Consider the following 15,478-nt stretch of genomic DNA (forward strand, 5'->3'; position numbering starts at 1 on the left):
TAGGAATCCGTATTTGGATCATTTTTTAAAATAACTTTTATTTATTAAAATAAAATTTTAATAATATTGTTTTAAAATAATTTAATTTAAACGTCAATCTTAGTATAACATAAATAAAACATCTATTATTTTTTTTTAAGGCTAACTATTTGATATTTTATATTATAATTTTTCTAATTTTATTTTCTCGAAGTAAATAATTTTTTTTTTAAATCATAAAAATGTTAAGAATGATTATATATATATATATATATTAAAACTTATTTTTGGGTCAATCTTTGACTTTCGAACTATCCAAGTGGACGTGGAGAAGTGCCAAATCTTAACTATTGATCCATTGAATGTGAAAGAAAAAAAAAAAAAAAGTCCAATCTCTTGGAACCAGTTTTTAGGTAAAGATGAACTAAGTCGACATCAATAAGTGGTATGTTAGGTAGGTAATAACATCATTTTCGAAAGATCGAATCGATAGTAAGATCCAATTCACATTTTGATGTATCACAAAAAACTTAATTAGTCGAGATCGTTATCACGACAAAATTGTTATATCAAACGCATCGAGATAACATTATTAGATATAAATATGAACGATAATTTCACATTTTAAATGTGTTTACTGTATCTTTAATCAACCCTGCCTGATTTCTACCATTTTAATATTTGGTGAATTATTTTGTTTTCTTATAACTACCTTTTATCATCATAAAATTAAGACGTGAGCTCTTAAGTTTATTATTATTATTATTATTATTATTATTTGAAAGTAAAGATTTTGAGTGGCGTTAATTCATATTATCGATTAATTTATATTATTGGCTAAACGAGGTCTGTCGTGAATTAATTAAACTCCTTACAATATTTTTTGTAATCTTAACAACAATTAGTGGCTTTAAAAGCTGGATTTGGACAGCATTACCCACTTTTTAAATCTTCCATTTGTATTCCTCCACCATATCCTCTCTTTTTCTTTTTATTATTATTATTTTTTTTAAAGCTAGATTGTGACCATGTTTGTTGTCAGTTATATATATTTAAAATGCGAATAAGTTTCCACATCCTCTCTGATCGATGTGAAACCTCGCAATTCACCCTCTTTGGGGGCCAGTGTTCTCGCTGGCACACCATCCGTAATCTGGCTCTGATAGCATTTGTAACAGCTCAAGCTCACTGCTAGCAGATATTGTCCACTTTAGTTCATTAATATATCGTCCGATAGTTTTAAAACATGTCTACTAAAATTGGGTTTCCACACCTTCGTTCTCCTCTCCAATCGTCGAAAAGAACCACAACCGCACATTTTCTCTTTACCATCAACCAACCATTCATCCCACTAACGATTTCACTTCATCTCTCGAACTCTTTTTTCATGAACGTACTGATTTCAACTTCTAAACTTCATAATCAAGAATATACGTCTCTTTTAACCCGTTAATATATTTTTATTAAAATAATACCCAAAAAATAAAAAAGTCAATACAAAATTAAAAATTATAAATCCAACAAAAGGCAGATACAGGCTAGCAACTGATGCAGAGATTATATATAAATTTCGAGTTCCTTCATTACAAGACAAAAACCCTAATTGATTGAGAGACAGAGAAACCAAAGTGTGGGCTACAAACCCCACACCACCTTTCCACATACATAGATCTGGATAACACTCACTAATTCTCTTTTTCTTTCTTTTTTTTTCTTTTTTTTAATTAATTTATTCCAATATTAAAACACTTAAAATTTAAAATAATCCCGACTTTATCAACCAAACCAGTTGTAATATAAAGTAAATTAACGTAGAATCTTACAAATCTAATCTAATTTAAAATAATTACGACTTTACCAACCAAACCATCAATGTAAAATAATTTACAAAATGAATTTATTTATGTTCGTAAGTTAATTTTCATGAAAATAATAGATTTATGAGTAATTATTCATTTTTGGTTGTTATATACTTTTTATAAGTATTTTCAAATTTTAATTTAATTTTTTTTAAATATACATTGACCATAATACCCCTACGTCTGAGATTGGGGTCAGCGACAAAGAATATGGCGTCGGCAGTTTCTGGTGGACCGTAGCAAACTGGGCAGGGGCATGGCGTGGAAAATAAAAATAACTAATTTTATTTTAATTACAAAGTATGCCCTTCTCTTCTACACATCACTCGTGAGGATATATATATATATATAATAAAAACTATGGTCTAAAATTTTATGACTCATTGTGAAAATTCCATAAAGTTCTCCAACTTTTTTCCACTCAAAATTCAGTGAAATGGGTGCTCTAAAGCTGCTGTTGCTGTTAGTGGTTTCTTTATCAGTGGCGGCGGCGGCGGGGAAATCCAGCCACCACCGTCACCGTCACCGTCTCCGGCGATTCGAAGCTCAGCTCCACCTGAAGAAGCTGAATAAACCTGCCGTGAAGTCCATCAAGGTTATAAAGCTTCTCAATTCTTCTTCTTCTTCTTTGGGTATACGCTTGAATTGAAGAGCTTAAAATGTGTTCTTTTTACAGAGTCCAGATGGGGATATAATTGACTGTGTTCATATGGCTCATCAGCCAGCTTTGGATCATCCTCTTCTCAAAAACCATACAATTCAGGTCTTTTGTTCTTCAATTCTCCAAATTTTCGGATTTGGGTCGTTTTTTTCTTCAATTTCTGAGATGGGTTTTTTCAGATGAGGCCAAATTTTCATCCAGAAGGGGTTTTAAGTGACAATAAAATGTCTTCAAAAGGTTCAGAACCAAAGCCCATAACTCAATCATGGCACTTGAAGGGAAGGTGTCCAAAAGGGACGATTCCCATTAGAAGAACAACAAAAAGAGACATTTTGAGAGCAAATTCTGTGAAAAACTATGGGAAGAAGAAGCCTCAAGCCACTGTCAAACCAACCTCCATTGATATCGATCTCAATGGCCAAACAGGACATCAGGTACTTCAAGAAACAGAGCATATTGTTCTTATTTGTTCTTTTCAATTTTTTTAAAATGTGGATTTTTACTTTTTGCCTTTGCTTTTGGAGTTGTTAGCATGCAATAACATATGTTGAAGGAGGACAATACTATGGAGCTAAAGCAACCATAAACGTTTGGTCTCCCAAAATCCAACACCCAAATGAATTCAGCCTCTCCCAGATCTGGATTCTTGGAGGAACTTTTGGGGAAGATCTTAATAGCATTGAAGCTGGTTGGCAGGTTCATAAAATCTTCATTAATTCCCAGTTTTTGTATCAAAGATTTCACCTTTTTGAGTAATCTTTTTTGGGTTTGGTTTTTTTCTAACAAAAAACAGGTTAGCCCTGATTTGTATGGAGATAACAACACCAGATTCTTCACTTACTGGACTGTAAGTTCTTCAAATTTCATAGTTTTTTATGAATTCCCCTCTGAATTTCGATCAAAATCGACCTGAATTCGTTGTTTTTCTTGAAACAGAGTGATGCATATCAAGCTACTGGCTGCTACAATCTCCTCTGTTCTGGGTTTGTTCAAATCAATAATGAAATTGCTCTGGGTGCTAGCATTTATCCCATTTCTTCTTACAGAGGCTCTCAATATGATATTAGCTTGCTCATCTGGAAGGTCAGCTGCAAAGAACATAACCCAATTCGACCAATTGAAAACAGAGCATCTCTGACAAATTTTTAAAAAATTTGTTTTTAGGACCCGAAAGAAGGAAACTGGTGGATGCAATTCGGAAATAGCTATGTTTTGGGTTACTGGCCGGCGTTCTTGTTCTCCTACCTGACCGACTGCGCCTCCATGGTCGAATGGGGCGGCGAAGTCGTTAACTCTGAATCTGACGGCCAACACACTTCCACTCAAATGGGTAGCGGCCACTTCCCCGGCGAGGGGTTCGGCAAGGCCGGCTACTTTAGGAATATTCAGGTTCGTTAATTCAGTGTTGAAATTAAAATAATTTGATTAAATTATCTTATTTTAGTATCAAAAACAGGTGGTGGACGGCTCCAATAATCTCCGGCAGCCGGAGGATATCGGAACTTTCACAGAGCAACCCAGTTGCTACGATGTTCAGAACGGGAAGTCCGGCGACTGGGGTAATTACTTCTTCTACGGCGGCCCGGGCAGAAATCCAAACTGCCCGTGATAAAATTCGCTCTTTAAATATATAAAAAAAAATATTTTTAAATGCATTTCTTGTGCATTATTTTTAGTGGGTATTATTGAGATATGTTTAACTTGTGATGAAGCTTTTCTCTCTCTCCATCTCTCTCTCTCTCTCTCTCTGCTCATCAACTGTGGGAGAGGGAGAGAGAGACAGAGAGAATGATTTGTTTGTTTCGAAAGCTTAGAAGGAAGAAAAAAACAAAAAAACAAGGCTAATGATTTGTTTTATCTCTTTGGAAATGTGTATAAGCGTGTCTAATTTTCTTGTTCGTCTTTAGTTCGCTAGAATTTAAATCGTGAAATTTAGCGAGTTTATAATGTATAAAGTTGTGTATGACGTTTAATGGATTAGACTCGTATAATTCAATAGTAAGTAAATTGTGTCTCGTAATTATCTGTGAGACTCCACATTGGTGGGAGAGGAAAACGAAACATTCTTTATAAAGATGTGAAATATTTTCGTATAACAGTTTGTTTTAAAATAGTGAGACTGATGACGATATGTAATTAGTTAAAACGGACAATTTCTGTTAGTGGTAGCCTCAGATTGTTATAGTTGGTATTAGAGGCAGACACCGAGTCGTGTGCCAACGAGGACATTAGATCCCCAAAGGGGTAGATTGTGAGACCGACCCCACATCAGTTGGAGAGGGGAACAAAACATTCTTTATAAATATATAGAAACTTCTTCCTAATAGACACGTTTTAAGACCATGAGGCTGATTACAAAACATAACGAGCTAAAATGGATAATATCGGCTATGGGTGGCCTGGGGTTGCAAAAGTTAGTATCAGTGTTCAACACCAGGCAATGTGTCAATGAAGACGCTGACCCCCAAGAGGATGGATTGTGAGACCCCATTATCGGTTAGAGAGTGAAACGAAACATTTTTTATATCTATAAGAATGTAGAAATCTCTCCTTAATTGACGCGTTTCAAAACCATGAGACTAATGACAATACGTAACAAGTCAAAACGGACAATATCTACTAAGGGTGGCCTAAGGCTGCAAAAGTTAGTATTAGAGTCCGACACCAAGCGGTGTGCCAATAAAGACGATGACCTTCCAGAGGATAGATTGTGAGATCCCATTATCGGTCAGAGAGTGAAACAAAACATTTTTTATATATATATATATATAAGAGTGTAGAAATTTCTCTCCTATAGACGCGTTTTAAAACTGTGAGACTGACGGTGATACGTAACGAGTCAAATTAAACAATATGTACTAACTATGGCCTCGAACTGTTACGTTATTCCAAACCCTAAACCCTAATATAATTAGAGAATATAGTTAACCAAAGTGTTTAATGGCATGTGTAATGAATTATTATTGAATAATGAACGAGGTTAAGAATATAGGTATATGATTTGAAATAATATTAAGATGAAGGTGTGGTTTTTATTTTTAATATCCCTAATCCCATAACCAAAATAAGTGTCAGAAAAGTCAAAGTCAACCTGCTTTTCTTGTCCGAACAGATGCATGTGGGTCGTTGGATCCATGTGAACTGTTGGTGTGTTCCAAATCTGACAGGTAATGTTTCAGTTTCAGCTCAAATATTCCATCAAAATAATTATTCCAAACAAAAAATAATTTAATCTCTTGCCTTTTTGTCTTCCACATTTTCTACCATTTTCTTTTAATTTTTGAATGCTAATGAGAGGTTTCCACACTTTTATAAGAAATGTTTCGTTTTCTTCTTCAACCGATGTGGGATTTCACAATCCACCCTTTTTCGAGGTCCAGTGTTCTTGCTAGAACACCACTCGATGTCTGACTCCGATACTATTTGTATCTGTTGGATGATGAAAGTCCCACATCGGTTAATTTAGGGAATGATCATGAGTTTATAAATAAAAAATACTCTCTCCATTGGGACGAGATCTTTTGGAAAGCCTATACTCAAAGTCGACAATATTATACCATTATGGAGAGTCATGTTTCGATAACTGTATCGACCTTAGTTTTCTACGGACCTGAGACAATATCTGTCAAACCCGTATACGAAAATAATTGAAAAGTTGAAAAGGAAATAATAGGATAACATATTTTTATATGAATATAAGAAGAAACAAAGGTACACTCAGCACATGATATGAAGACATAAAAGGAATCTAAAATTCCACGAGATTAGATTCCATTCCAGCTACTTTTATTTTATTTGATTACATAATAATAAATACTAATTTCTCCAGGTTTATAGTAGAATGCTGCCAGCTCCCGTCTCATAATCAACTAATCCTGAAAATTAACAACACAAACAACGCTAATTAACAATAAATAGAATTGAAATTGAAGGTGTGTTCTGGTTGATATTCATAAATAGGATACAAGCTAGCAACTAATACCTACATAAAAAAAACTAATTAAATATTATAAAAGAATATATTCTCCAGATATTATATTGCAATAAAAACAAAAATTCAATTTTTGTGTATAGATTTTCTTACTTGGAACAGTCAATTCCAGCGGAGATGCTAAAAGGCAGTGTAATGCCGCAATTTCCAGGAAGATCTTCAGCCAATTTAGCGTTGTATTTCACATTACCAGCAACTGATTTGATGCATTGGCATGCAGCCTTCTTGTCATCACTGCTTGTGGCTGCCAATGACAGCGCTTTGGCACCATCGCAGCATGCGCTTGGCGGCTTCCCACTGCCGCTCATGAGGTAGCTCACGCATGGCGTCAAGTCCTTTGTCACGTCATTGCATGAGATTGCTGCCTCTGATTCTTGAAGAAGCAATAGCATCATGAACGCCATGGTTACTTTAAGAGATGCCATGGCTTGTAGCTTATGGGATTAAGTGGTGGGGGTGATATGATCTTCAAACTTTATGTAGAGGGATTTGGATGAGAAGAAATGGTGGCTGGTTTGACTATAAGGGTTTTCTTCTTCTTTTTTTTACTTATGGGCTATCAAACAAGTTATTGTATTGTATGATATGATGATTCTTGCACTCAAATGGAAAGTTCAACCACTCTAGAATTGTCTTGTTGTTCTATACTACAAGAAATGGAAAGGGTGTGGATATGGGTTTGTGTTCGTTAGGTTGAAAATGCGTAAATAGTTGGATGTAGTTGAAATTTCATGTCTGTTTGAAGTTTGGATAGCTCGAGAACGAGTGCATGTAATGGACAAATGGGTTTGTGCTGGTTAGGTTGAAAATGCATAAATAATTCGATGCAGTTGAAATTTCATGTCCGTTTGAAATTTGGGTAGCTCGAGAATGAGTTCGTATAATAGACATATTGGTTTGTGTGGGTTAGGTTGAAAATGCATAAATAGTTGGATACAGTTGAAATTTTACGTGAGAACAAATATTTTTTATAAAGGTGTGAAAAATTCATCCTAATAGACTCATTTTAAAATCATGAGGCCAACGACAATACGTAACAGGCTAAAGTGGACAATGTCTATTAGTGGTGAATTTGAACTATTACAAATGGTATCAAGTCAGACACCGAGAAGATTGTGAGATCCCACATGGGTTAAAGAGGGGAACAAAGCATTTTTTAGATGTGGAAACTTCTCCCTAGTAGATGCATTTTAAAACTGTCATGTTAAAGACGATACGAGTCAAAGCGAACAATATCTACTAGCGATGAGCTTGAATGATTACATTTTATGCCCATTTGAAATTTGGATAGCTCGAGAATGAGTGTATATAATAGACATATGACACGAAACGGGAGCAAACCCGATTAAATTTATTTGAATTTAGTATTAGCATCAAGATTCATAATATAAACTTTTTGAATATGAAGACATAATATATATAAGGAATTTTATAATGGCATTTAAAAGCATAGTATAGATGGACCATGCCTTGATTTTGGTGAGATTCTTAAGCATCGGCTATGTTGGACGGTTCCACAAACCCACGATTTGACGTTTCAAAAAGCTACCTCTACAGCTGGCATCCTTTGTCCTCTTTTTTTTTTTTTTTTTTTTTTTTTTTTTTTTTTTAATATAAATATCTTATAAAAAATCAATTTATATTCTTCAACTTTTAATTTTTTTAATCTATTTCGCAATATAAACATAACATATTTTATTACAAAGTTAAAAATTCAATTTTCTATTATTTTATTTATTTGAACTCTAAATTTAAACATTTTGCTAAATTTACCTATTAATTTAAACAAAAATACATATATATTTCAAATCTTTATAAAAATTAAATTAAATTAATGTATAAGATTAACAACTAAATAAATGTATAAAATAAAAACTAGCCCTCGGCTAGGAGCCGAGGTGGAGGTTAGTCTATTCTTTAGGGCCATGAATGAAACTTGGCTCGTGGTATCTTCGTTTGGTTCAGCTCAATTCTTTTTTAACCTAATTTGTAAAAGACACATAAAATTTTAGATGAATTATATTTTTCACATAAATTTATTGGTATTATGTGAGCGTTCTCCTATTAGAATTTTGGTAACAACGCCCATAAATTAGATTTATTAAATATCATTTTTTTAATTAAACTTCATTAAAGATAAAGTTTTCAATATTTATTAAGGTCTAATAATTATAAGATAGAATTTAAAAAAAAAAAAAAAAAAAAAGAAGTTTACATGAAATTGAAATGAATGTTGTAAAATTTCATATTTTCCTTATTTATGATTATTGTATTCTAATTTTATTGTGTTCTTATTACGACCTATGATAACGAACAGGCCCCATAATGTAATCTATGTATGTATGGGCCTGTTGGAATTTGAAGCCCAATAAGAAGGCCCACTAAGGTAGAGAAAGCCCAAACTAATTACAATTAAATCATTCCTCGCAACAAATTATAACCTTCCATATATTTAAATTAATATTTTTTTTTTAAATCTTTAATATAGTACTTTTACTTCTATAATTTAAAGTTTTAGAGGAAAAAAAATCAGAATTTACCAATTTTTCCGTAATACTCAAAGCAAACCACTTACATATATTATCTTCTTTAGTCCGTTATATATCACCGTCAGCCTCACATTTTTACAACGCATATGTTAGGGAGAGGATTTCACACTCTTATAAGAATTGTTTCGTTCTCCTATCTAACTGATGTGGGATTTCAAAATCCACCCTCCCTTGAGGGTTGGCGTCTTCACTGACACATTGCTCGGTGTCTAGTTCTAATATCATTTGTAATCGTCCAAGCCCACTCACTACTAGAAGAAATTGTCTGCTTTGGCATGATCCATATAGCAGTCAGCTTCACATTTTTAAAACGTGTCTAGTAGGGATAGATTTCCGCACTTTTAAAAGGAATGTGTCATCCTCTCTAACAGTTGTGGGATCTCATAAGTCACTCCCTAGAGGCTAGCATCCTCGCTGACATGCTACTTGGTGTCTGACTCTAATACCATTTGTAACCGTCCAAGCCTATTACTAGTAGATATTGACCACTTTTGTTCGTTACATATTGCCCTCACAGTTTTAAAATGCGTCTACCAGTAGAAGCTTCCATACCCTTATAATGCGCTTACCTAGTAGACATATTTTAAAACTGTGAAATTGACGACGATGCGTAACGGGCCAAAACAAACAATATCTTCCAAGGGTGGGCTCGAGGTGTTATATATATATTTTGTGTGTAAACATAAACGCAGATAAGAAGAAGCCAAGTGTGGTGGGGAAAAGGGTATGTCTCAGAAAAACAAGAGCGAGAGACAAATCAGAAGGTAATTTCTTTTCCCTTTTTTAGAGTCTCGATATAAAATTTTAAACTTTGTTTTTAATTTTTATTTAATAGAGTAGTTAGGCCTGCTCTATATATATATATATATATATATATATATATTGTAATTAATTAATAAATATTTTCAAACCCCCAAAACGGTAATTAATTAAGGACTCATGTTCTCGGCTTTTAGTAGAATTAGCAGGCCGGCCGACAGACAAAGATTTCTCTTTTCTTGTGTGTTCTGTTTTATAAACAAACCATTCAAACAGGGTTTTGCCTGAAAAGAAGAGTGTTCTGTGTGTTTGAGCTTTCTTTTTTAACCTCACACTTTCCCTTTTGTTGTTGTTCAACGCATTCTGGGATTTTGATGAACCTTACAAACACAGCGTTAATGGAGGGTGGAGAAATTCGAAGACTTCATGTCGTTTATTTTCTTAGCCGGATGGGACACGTGGAGCAACCCCATCTCATCCGTGTTCATCATCTCCCCCGTCGCGGCGGCGTTTATCTTCGAGGTATCAACTTTGTTTTCCTCTCCATACCAATCTAATTCATGTTAAGAATTGTTGGGAGAAGAGTCTGATTATGCTGGATAATATCATACCATTATGGAGAGTTATTACAATTCATTAGTCGATGAAACTGCAGGACTCTATGCTTCGTCCGAAAAGGGCATGATAGCTACTTTTTTATGTATAACAGGATTATTACTTACTCGCTCGATTTATTTGAGGCATTTACCATTATTATTTCTTTACGGGGTTTCTCTATTATTCATCTATTTACGTATTTTAAAAATATAAAAACCATTTAAGTGTAAGTGCAATAACTGCACTAAGTACTATTTTTACCCAAGGTTTAGCTACGTCAGGTTTTTTAACTGAAATGCATCAGTCCCCACTATTAGTTCCCACTCTCCAATCTCATTGGTTTATGATGCACGTAAGTATGATGGTATTGGGTTATGGTATCAGAGTCATGCCCTTAACTTAGCCATGTCAACAGAATCCTCAAATGTCAAACAAAGAAGTTGTGAGTCTTGAAGATGTAGTCAAAAGTGACTCACTGTAAAACAAATGGTATACTTTATTCGAGAACTCCAGAGAAAGAGTCAAGCCTCTATTAAAGGGGAGGCTACTCGAGAGCTCCATAGTATACTTTGTTCAAGGGAAGGTGTTAAGATATTTAGTAATAAATTATAGTTTACCATATATATTATATTTTATTACAAGGTAATATCTAATATTTGTCTTATTAGCATAGGTATCTTTTCATTGATTGATATTTCCATATCTTTGTAATTTATTTGATTATAAATAAGATAACTTTCACAACATTTAGGTATGGTTCATAAGGATTGTTGTGGATTGTTAGGAGGGAGTCCACGTTGGAATAGTTAGTCTCACGTTGGAACTATATATATATATATATATATATAGTATTGGCTAATTACGACTCACTCACTCGCTCAAAGTGAACAATATTTGTAATTTCTAACCATTGATTAGTGAAACGGGTTTTATTTATTTTGTGTGGTGAAGACGTAAAGAGATGGCTAGGGGAATTGAGAGGGAAGGCGATGCCCGAAGCGTTCGCGTGGTCGTACAAAAGGCAAGTCGTCAAATTATTTTTAAAAAATAATATGAGAGAGAGATGAGAATTAATTGGAGTGAGAAAATGCAGAAAGTACAGAGCAGGGTACGTTTGGCAAGATCTGGTGGATGACGATCTCATAACTCCAATTTCTGACAACGAATATGTTCTTCAAGGATCCCAATTATATCCCACTGCTTTTTTTGGTAATTTCTACTCGTGACCTTTTTTTTTTTTTTTTTTTCATTTTTTTCTTCCCATTTTCTTCATGTTCATATCTTTTCCACAGATAATTCTCGCCTCTGTTCTTCCTCCTCGCACACAAAGAATTTGGATGCTTATGAAGATTCGGAGCGATCCACGGTGACCGATGACGGAGATCCCATGAAGGTCGAAGAACAGGCTAAGAACTTGGAGGTAGCCAAACAGGGAATTGTAGAACGTACTATGCAGAAGGAAGGTAATGATCTTTAGTATGATATTGTCCATTTTGAATATGTATTCCTTACTTATAAACTTATGATTAACTCCTTAATTAGATACAAGGACGTTCATATTGTTTTGAAATCTTTGAATAGGTGGACCCATGTCAACAGTTTCATCGACGTCGTCGTCGTCATCGGCATCCTCATCGGAGCAACATGCATTTACAAAGAGCAAGAGCTACTCAAGTGGAGCTTCTACCATGCTTCGTCAATGGATTACGTGCGGGGCGATAGATACAGACGACTCAGTTTTGATCAAGAATCCATCGCCCAAAGATTCATCGTTTGAAAAGCCTAAAAATGGCACCGTGTTTTGTAGAGACGACGAGATGGGTGGCTCAGCTCGAGTTCAACGAAATTCTTGGGATGGGAACCTTGAGCTCTCCTGCCAACATAGCCAACAAAATTCACGGTAATTTATAAACTTCAAGTCATAATTGTTAGGAATTACAAATCTCTACAATAGTATGATATTGTTCACTTTGAGCATAAGCTATCATGGCTTTGCTCTCTCGTGACTTTGCTTTGGGCTTCCTCAAAAGGTCTTTACTTAAAAATCCATGATGATTCTCTAAATTAACCAATGTGGATCTCCCTCCCAACAAAATACAACATAGAGCCTCCCTCGAGGCCTATGGAGCCCTCGAACATCCTCCCCTTAATCGAGGCTCAACTCCTTCTCTGGAGCCCTCGAACAAAATACACTATTTATTCGACATTTGAGAATTATGTTGACATAACTAAGTTTAGGGCATGACTTTGACCGCACAACAACACACACTCGATATAGATGAAACACAAACAACAAGAGAAAGAAAATGCAAAGAAGAATATTGACTAAAAATTTTATCTCACAGGAAAAGTTTGGACGATTCAAGGAAGAAGAGGCAGAAAGAGAGCAGCGGAGGAAAGGTAGCGGTGACTCACAAGCCAATGGCAGGACCGAACTGCTCGTAAGTTTAATAGATTTGATTTCGACGAAAATGGGTTTGAGTTTTTTTATTGTTTGTCAACGCCAACAAGTCAATGCAGGCTATGTGGGAAGAGTTTCAAGCCAGAGAAGATGCATTCACACATGAAATCATGTAAGGGACTGAAGTCGTTGACCAAGACTGCTACGACATCGAGAAAGTCAAAGTCAAACTCAAAGTCAACCACAGCAAAATCTTCGGACAAGGAACTGGTTTCCACGTACCTGTTGACCAACTAGGACAGCTCAATGGAAGGAAGAAAGAAGGTGAAATATTGGGCCAAATATGAACTCAAATTAGTGTTTAATGAAACAGAATTTGGTTCATTTGATGATTGCCATGCAAACCCTCCAAGAGTAGTTCCTTTGCATGCCACGCTTCCCCTTTTTGAAGTATGTGAAATCTCAGTGTACTTAAATCAGTACACCATTATTGTTCTTATGCCCTGTTGTTGTTGTCCAAGATGGTATCAGCTTAAGGAATTAAAGGTTGCGTGTGCTTTAAGAATGCTCTGCCAATGGAATGGACCACTGCTAACTTGCTTTGAAGACTCACACAGCTCTGTAAATAACCTGCAATGCAAACAAAAAAGGGGATATAAGACAAACAAACTACTACACTTACTTTTCTTTCACGAGGGGTAAGTATAATAGAGGTAAAACACACTTCCCACTTAATAGCATGATTTGGATATAATTCGAAATCTAAATTCGGTATCTGATGGCCCCGACATTCTCCTACGACATAATTATGTTACTTACTTCTCGCTTCTTAAGAGTAAAGACTATCCCTATAAATCAACACGAGTTCTTCCAACATATTTTGTCTCATATTCACCTAAGAACATTTTGAGAAGGTCATTCAACATAGAATTGTTTCAAGTAAAGCATTCTTAACCACGGAATTTTTGTGATTGAGTCACCGAAAAGGAAGATGTATCTTGTTGGTATAAATCGTGACTTTCAATTCTTTTAAGTCTTTCCGTAATCCTCTTTTCTCAAGATTGCTCTTATTCAAGTGTTAGTCTTAGTTCATTTATGTACCTTCCTTCACTCGAGTGTCACATAATAATAATAATAATAATAATAATAATAATAATAATAATAATAATAATAATAATAAAAAATTAAAAAAAAAAAAGAAGAGAAAAAAAAAGAAAAGAAAAACTTCTAAGGAGAATAAGTAGAGATGGAATCGATTAACTTCAATAATGATTAAGTTTGAGATTTATTAAAAATATATGAACTAAAATTGAACATTTGAAACCATCAATTTCAAATATATAAACTAAAATATTATTTTCTACGAAGAATACTTGTCATACATAAAAATTAATAGATACTCGTTTTTACCGATACGTAGGCAAATGTTTTTATTTCTCCATCCTCATTTTTCACTTTGCACCACCATCATGATCACATCCATTGGCATAGTATTTGAGAAATTATACATTCTTTAGTTCTGATCTTAATCAACCAACAGAACTTTAAATAAGTATTTCTCTCGAGCGGGATAACTTGGGATTATAAAACAAGATATATATATATATATATATATATATATATATATATATATATATATATATATATATATATACCGTCACCCATTCTTACTAAGAAACTGAAAGAAACGGAGGGGACTAAACAGGAACAAGAGGGATCCACCGAAGAAGATATATATATATATATATATATATATATATATATGTTACATATAAATAAAAAATCAACTTTGACCTAATTAGGATTGGGGATCTAAGAAAACACAACAAAAGAAGAAATTTATGAAACGCAGTTGAAGCAAGCAAAGGGCAACATCATTACTACTCAATTCGTTTGAATGAAAAGATGTTTGGTAATACTTTAAAAACAACACCAACCCACAACCCTTTTTCCAATTTTCAGCTGACTTCTGACCATTTTTTTCCTCAGCTGTAAAGAACAAACAATCTAAAAAACAAAGACTTTGCACCATTTGAAATGCCTTTAAAACTACCACCTTCATTGTTTGCTAAGCAATCTTTTGTACATATATATAGAAGGGCATGTAACACATGGCCTATGGCCTTTCCATTTGTGAGGCAATGGATAGTGATAGCATTTCTCATAAACACTATTATGATATCTCCATGTCAAAGAGAACAAGAAAGCCAGCCAAAATTCAGGATGAGCTTCAAAATCTCACACCGAATAACGAAGATCTTAATCTTAATGTCGATAATTGAGATCGATTTGGGAGTCCTACAACAAAAGGGTTCGAGAACAACGAACATAAAAGCTTGAAGCAACTCATGAATGAAGAAGAGAAAGCAGAGACGAGGTTGGGAGAAGACGAGGGCGGGCGAGGAAGGAACTCACTTGGCCAACACTTTAGTAAAGAAGAGATGAACAAAAATCTTCAAATTGTGAAGAAACAACATCGAGATGGACTACAAGGAGTGAAGCTGAAAAAAGTGGTCGGAAATTTTTTGAGAAGTTTGATAAAAGGTGGCGATAAACACCAGCTGAAGAAGCCAACAAAAAATCATTTCCATAATTCACAATGAAGAGAAAAATGTTCATTACAACTTCATCAACAACATCGAGATGAACTACAAGATATGTTTTAACCCATTCTACCCATTC

General features: G+C 34.4%; 3 protein-coding genes and 1 pseudogene across 3 annotated transcripts; 3 read left to right on the top strand and 1 right to left on the bottom strand.

The window, feature by feature from the left end:
- Nucleotides 1-2,201: 2,201 nt before the first annotated feature.
- On the top strand, nucleotides 2,202-4,356 carry LOC111778432 (protein neprosin). The gene is made up of 8 exons (XM_023658243.2): nucleotides 2,202-2,433; nucleotides 2,515-2,601; nucleotides 2,679-2,933; nucleotides 3,031-3,195; nucleotides 3,293-3,346; nucleotides 3,436-3,582; nucleotides 3,664-3,888; nucleotides 3,956-4,356. The coding sequence occupies exons 1-8, from the start codon at nucleotides 2,275-2,277 to the stop codon at nucleotides 4,106-4,108; spliced, it is 1,245 nt and encodes a 414-aa protein (XP_023514011.2). The 5' UTR covers nucleotides 2,202-2,274; the 3' UTR covers nucleotides 4,109-4,356.
- A 1,805-nt stretch (nucleotides 4,357-6,161) lies between these two features.
- LOC111779115 (non-specific lipid-transfer protein 8) lies at nucleotides 6,162-7,064 on the bottom strand. Its single transcript, XM_023659187.2, has 2 exons — nucleotides 6,584-7,064; nucleotides 6,162-6,374 (listed from the first exon to the last, which is right to left on the bottom strand). Exons 1-2 carry the CDS (start codon nucleotides 6,913-6,915, stop codon nucleotides 6,365-6,367), a joined length of 342 nt encoding a protein of 113 aa, XP_023514955.2. The 5' UTR covers nucleotides 6,916-7,064; the 3' UTR covers nucleotides 6,162-6,364.
- Nucleotides 7,065-9,733: 2,669 nt separating this feature from the next.
- LOC111778788 (protein SOSEKI 1-like) lies at nucleotides 9,734-13,402 on the top strand. Its single transcript, XM_087118975.1, has 8 exons — nucleotides 9,734-9,803; nucleotides 10,192-10,320; nucleotides 11,347-11,416; nucleotides 11,498-11,604; nucleotides 11,688-11,858; nucleotides 11,977-12,295; nucleotides 12,741-12,836; nucleotides 12,916-13,402. The coding sequence occupies exons 2-8, from the start codon at nucleotides 10,197-10,199 to the stop codon at nucleotides 13,091-13,093; spliced, it is 1,065 nt and encodes a 354-aa protein (XP_086975101.1). The 5' UTR covers nucleotides 9,734-9,803; nucleotides 10,192-10,196; the 3' UTR covers nucleotides 13,094-13,402.
- A 1,535-nt stretch (nucleotides 13,403-14,937) lies between these two features.
- LOC147787657 (uncharacterized) lies at nucleotides 14,938-15,441 on the top strand (annotated as a pseudogene).
- Nucleotides 15,442-15,478: the final 37 nt, after the last annotated feature.

Source organism: Cucurbita pepo, chromosome 17 (assembly GCF_057944985.1).
Source record: "Cucurbita pepo subsp. pepo isolate OVF chromosome 17, ASM5794498v1, whole genome shotgun sequence".
NCBI lineage: Eukaryota > Viridiplantae > Streptophyta > Magnoliopsida > Cucurbitales > Cucurbitaceae > Cucurbita > Cucurbita pepo.

Coding starts and splice junctions, on each gene's coding strand:
- LOC111778432 (XM_023658243.2), top strand. CDS start 2,275: ATGGGTGCTCTAAAGCTGCTGTTGCTGTTAGTGGTTTCTTTATCAGTG. Junction 2,434..2,514: donor CTGCCGTGAAGTCCATCAAG/GTTATAAAGCTT, acceptor TTCTTTTTACAG/AGTCCAGATGGGGATATAAT. Junction 3,889..3,955: donor GCTACTTTAGGAATATTCAG/GTTCGTTAATTC, acceptor TATCAAAAACAG/GTGGTGGACGGCTCCAATAA.
- LOC111779115 (XM_023659187.2), bottom strand. CDS start 6,915: ATGGCATCTCTTAAAGTAACCATGGCGTTCATGATGCTATTGCTTCTT.
- LOC111778788 (XM_087118975.1), top strand. CDS start 10,197: ATGGAGGGTGGAGAAATTCGAAGACTTCATGTCGTTTATTTTCTTAGC. Junction 12,296..12,740: donor CATAGCCAACAAAATTCACG/GTAATTTATAAA, acceptor TTTATCTCACAG/GAAAAGTTTGGACGATTCAA. Junction 12,837..12,915: donor ATGGCAGGACCGAACTGCTC/GTAAGTTTAATA, acceptor AAGTCAATGCAG/GCTATGTGGGAAGAGTTTCA.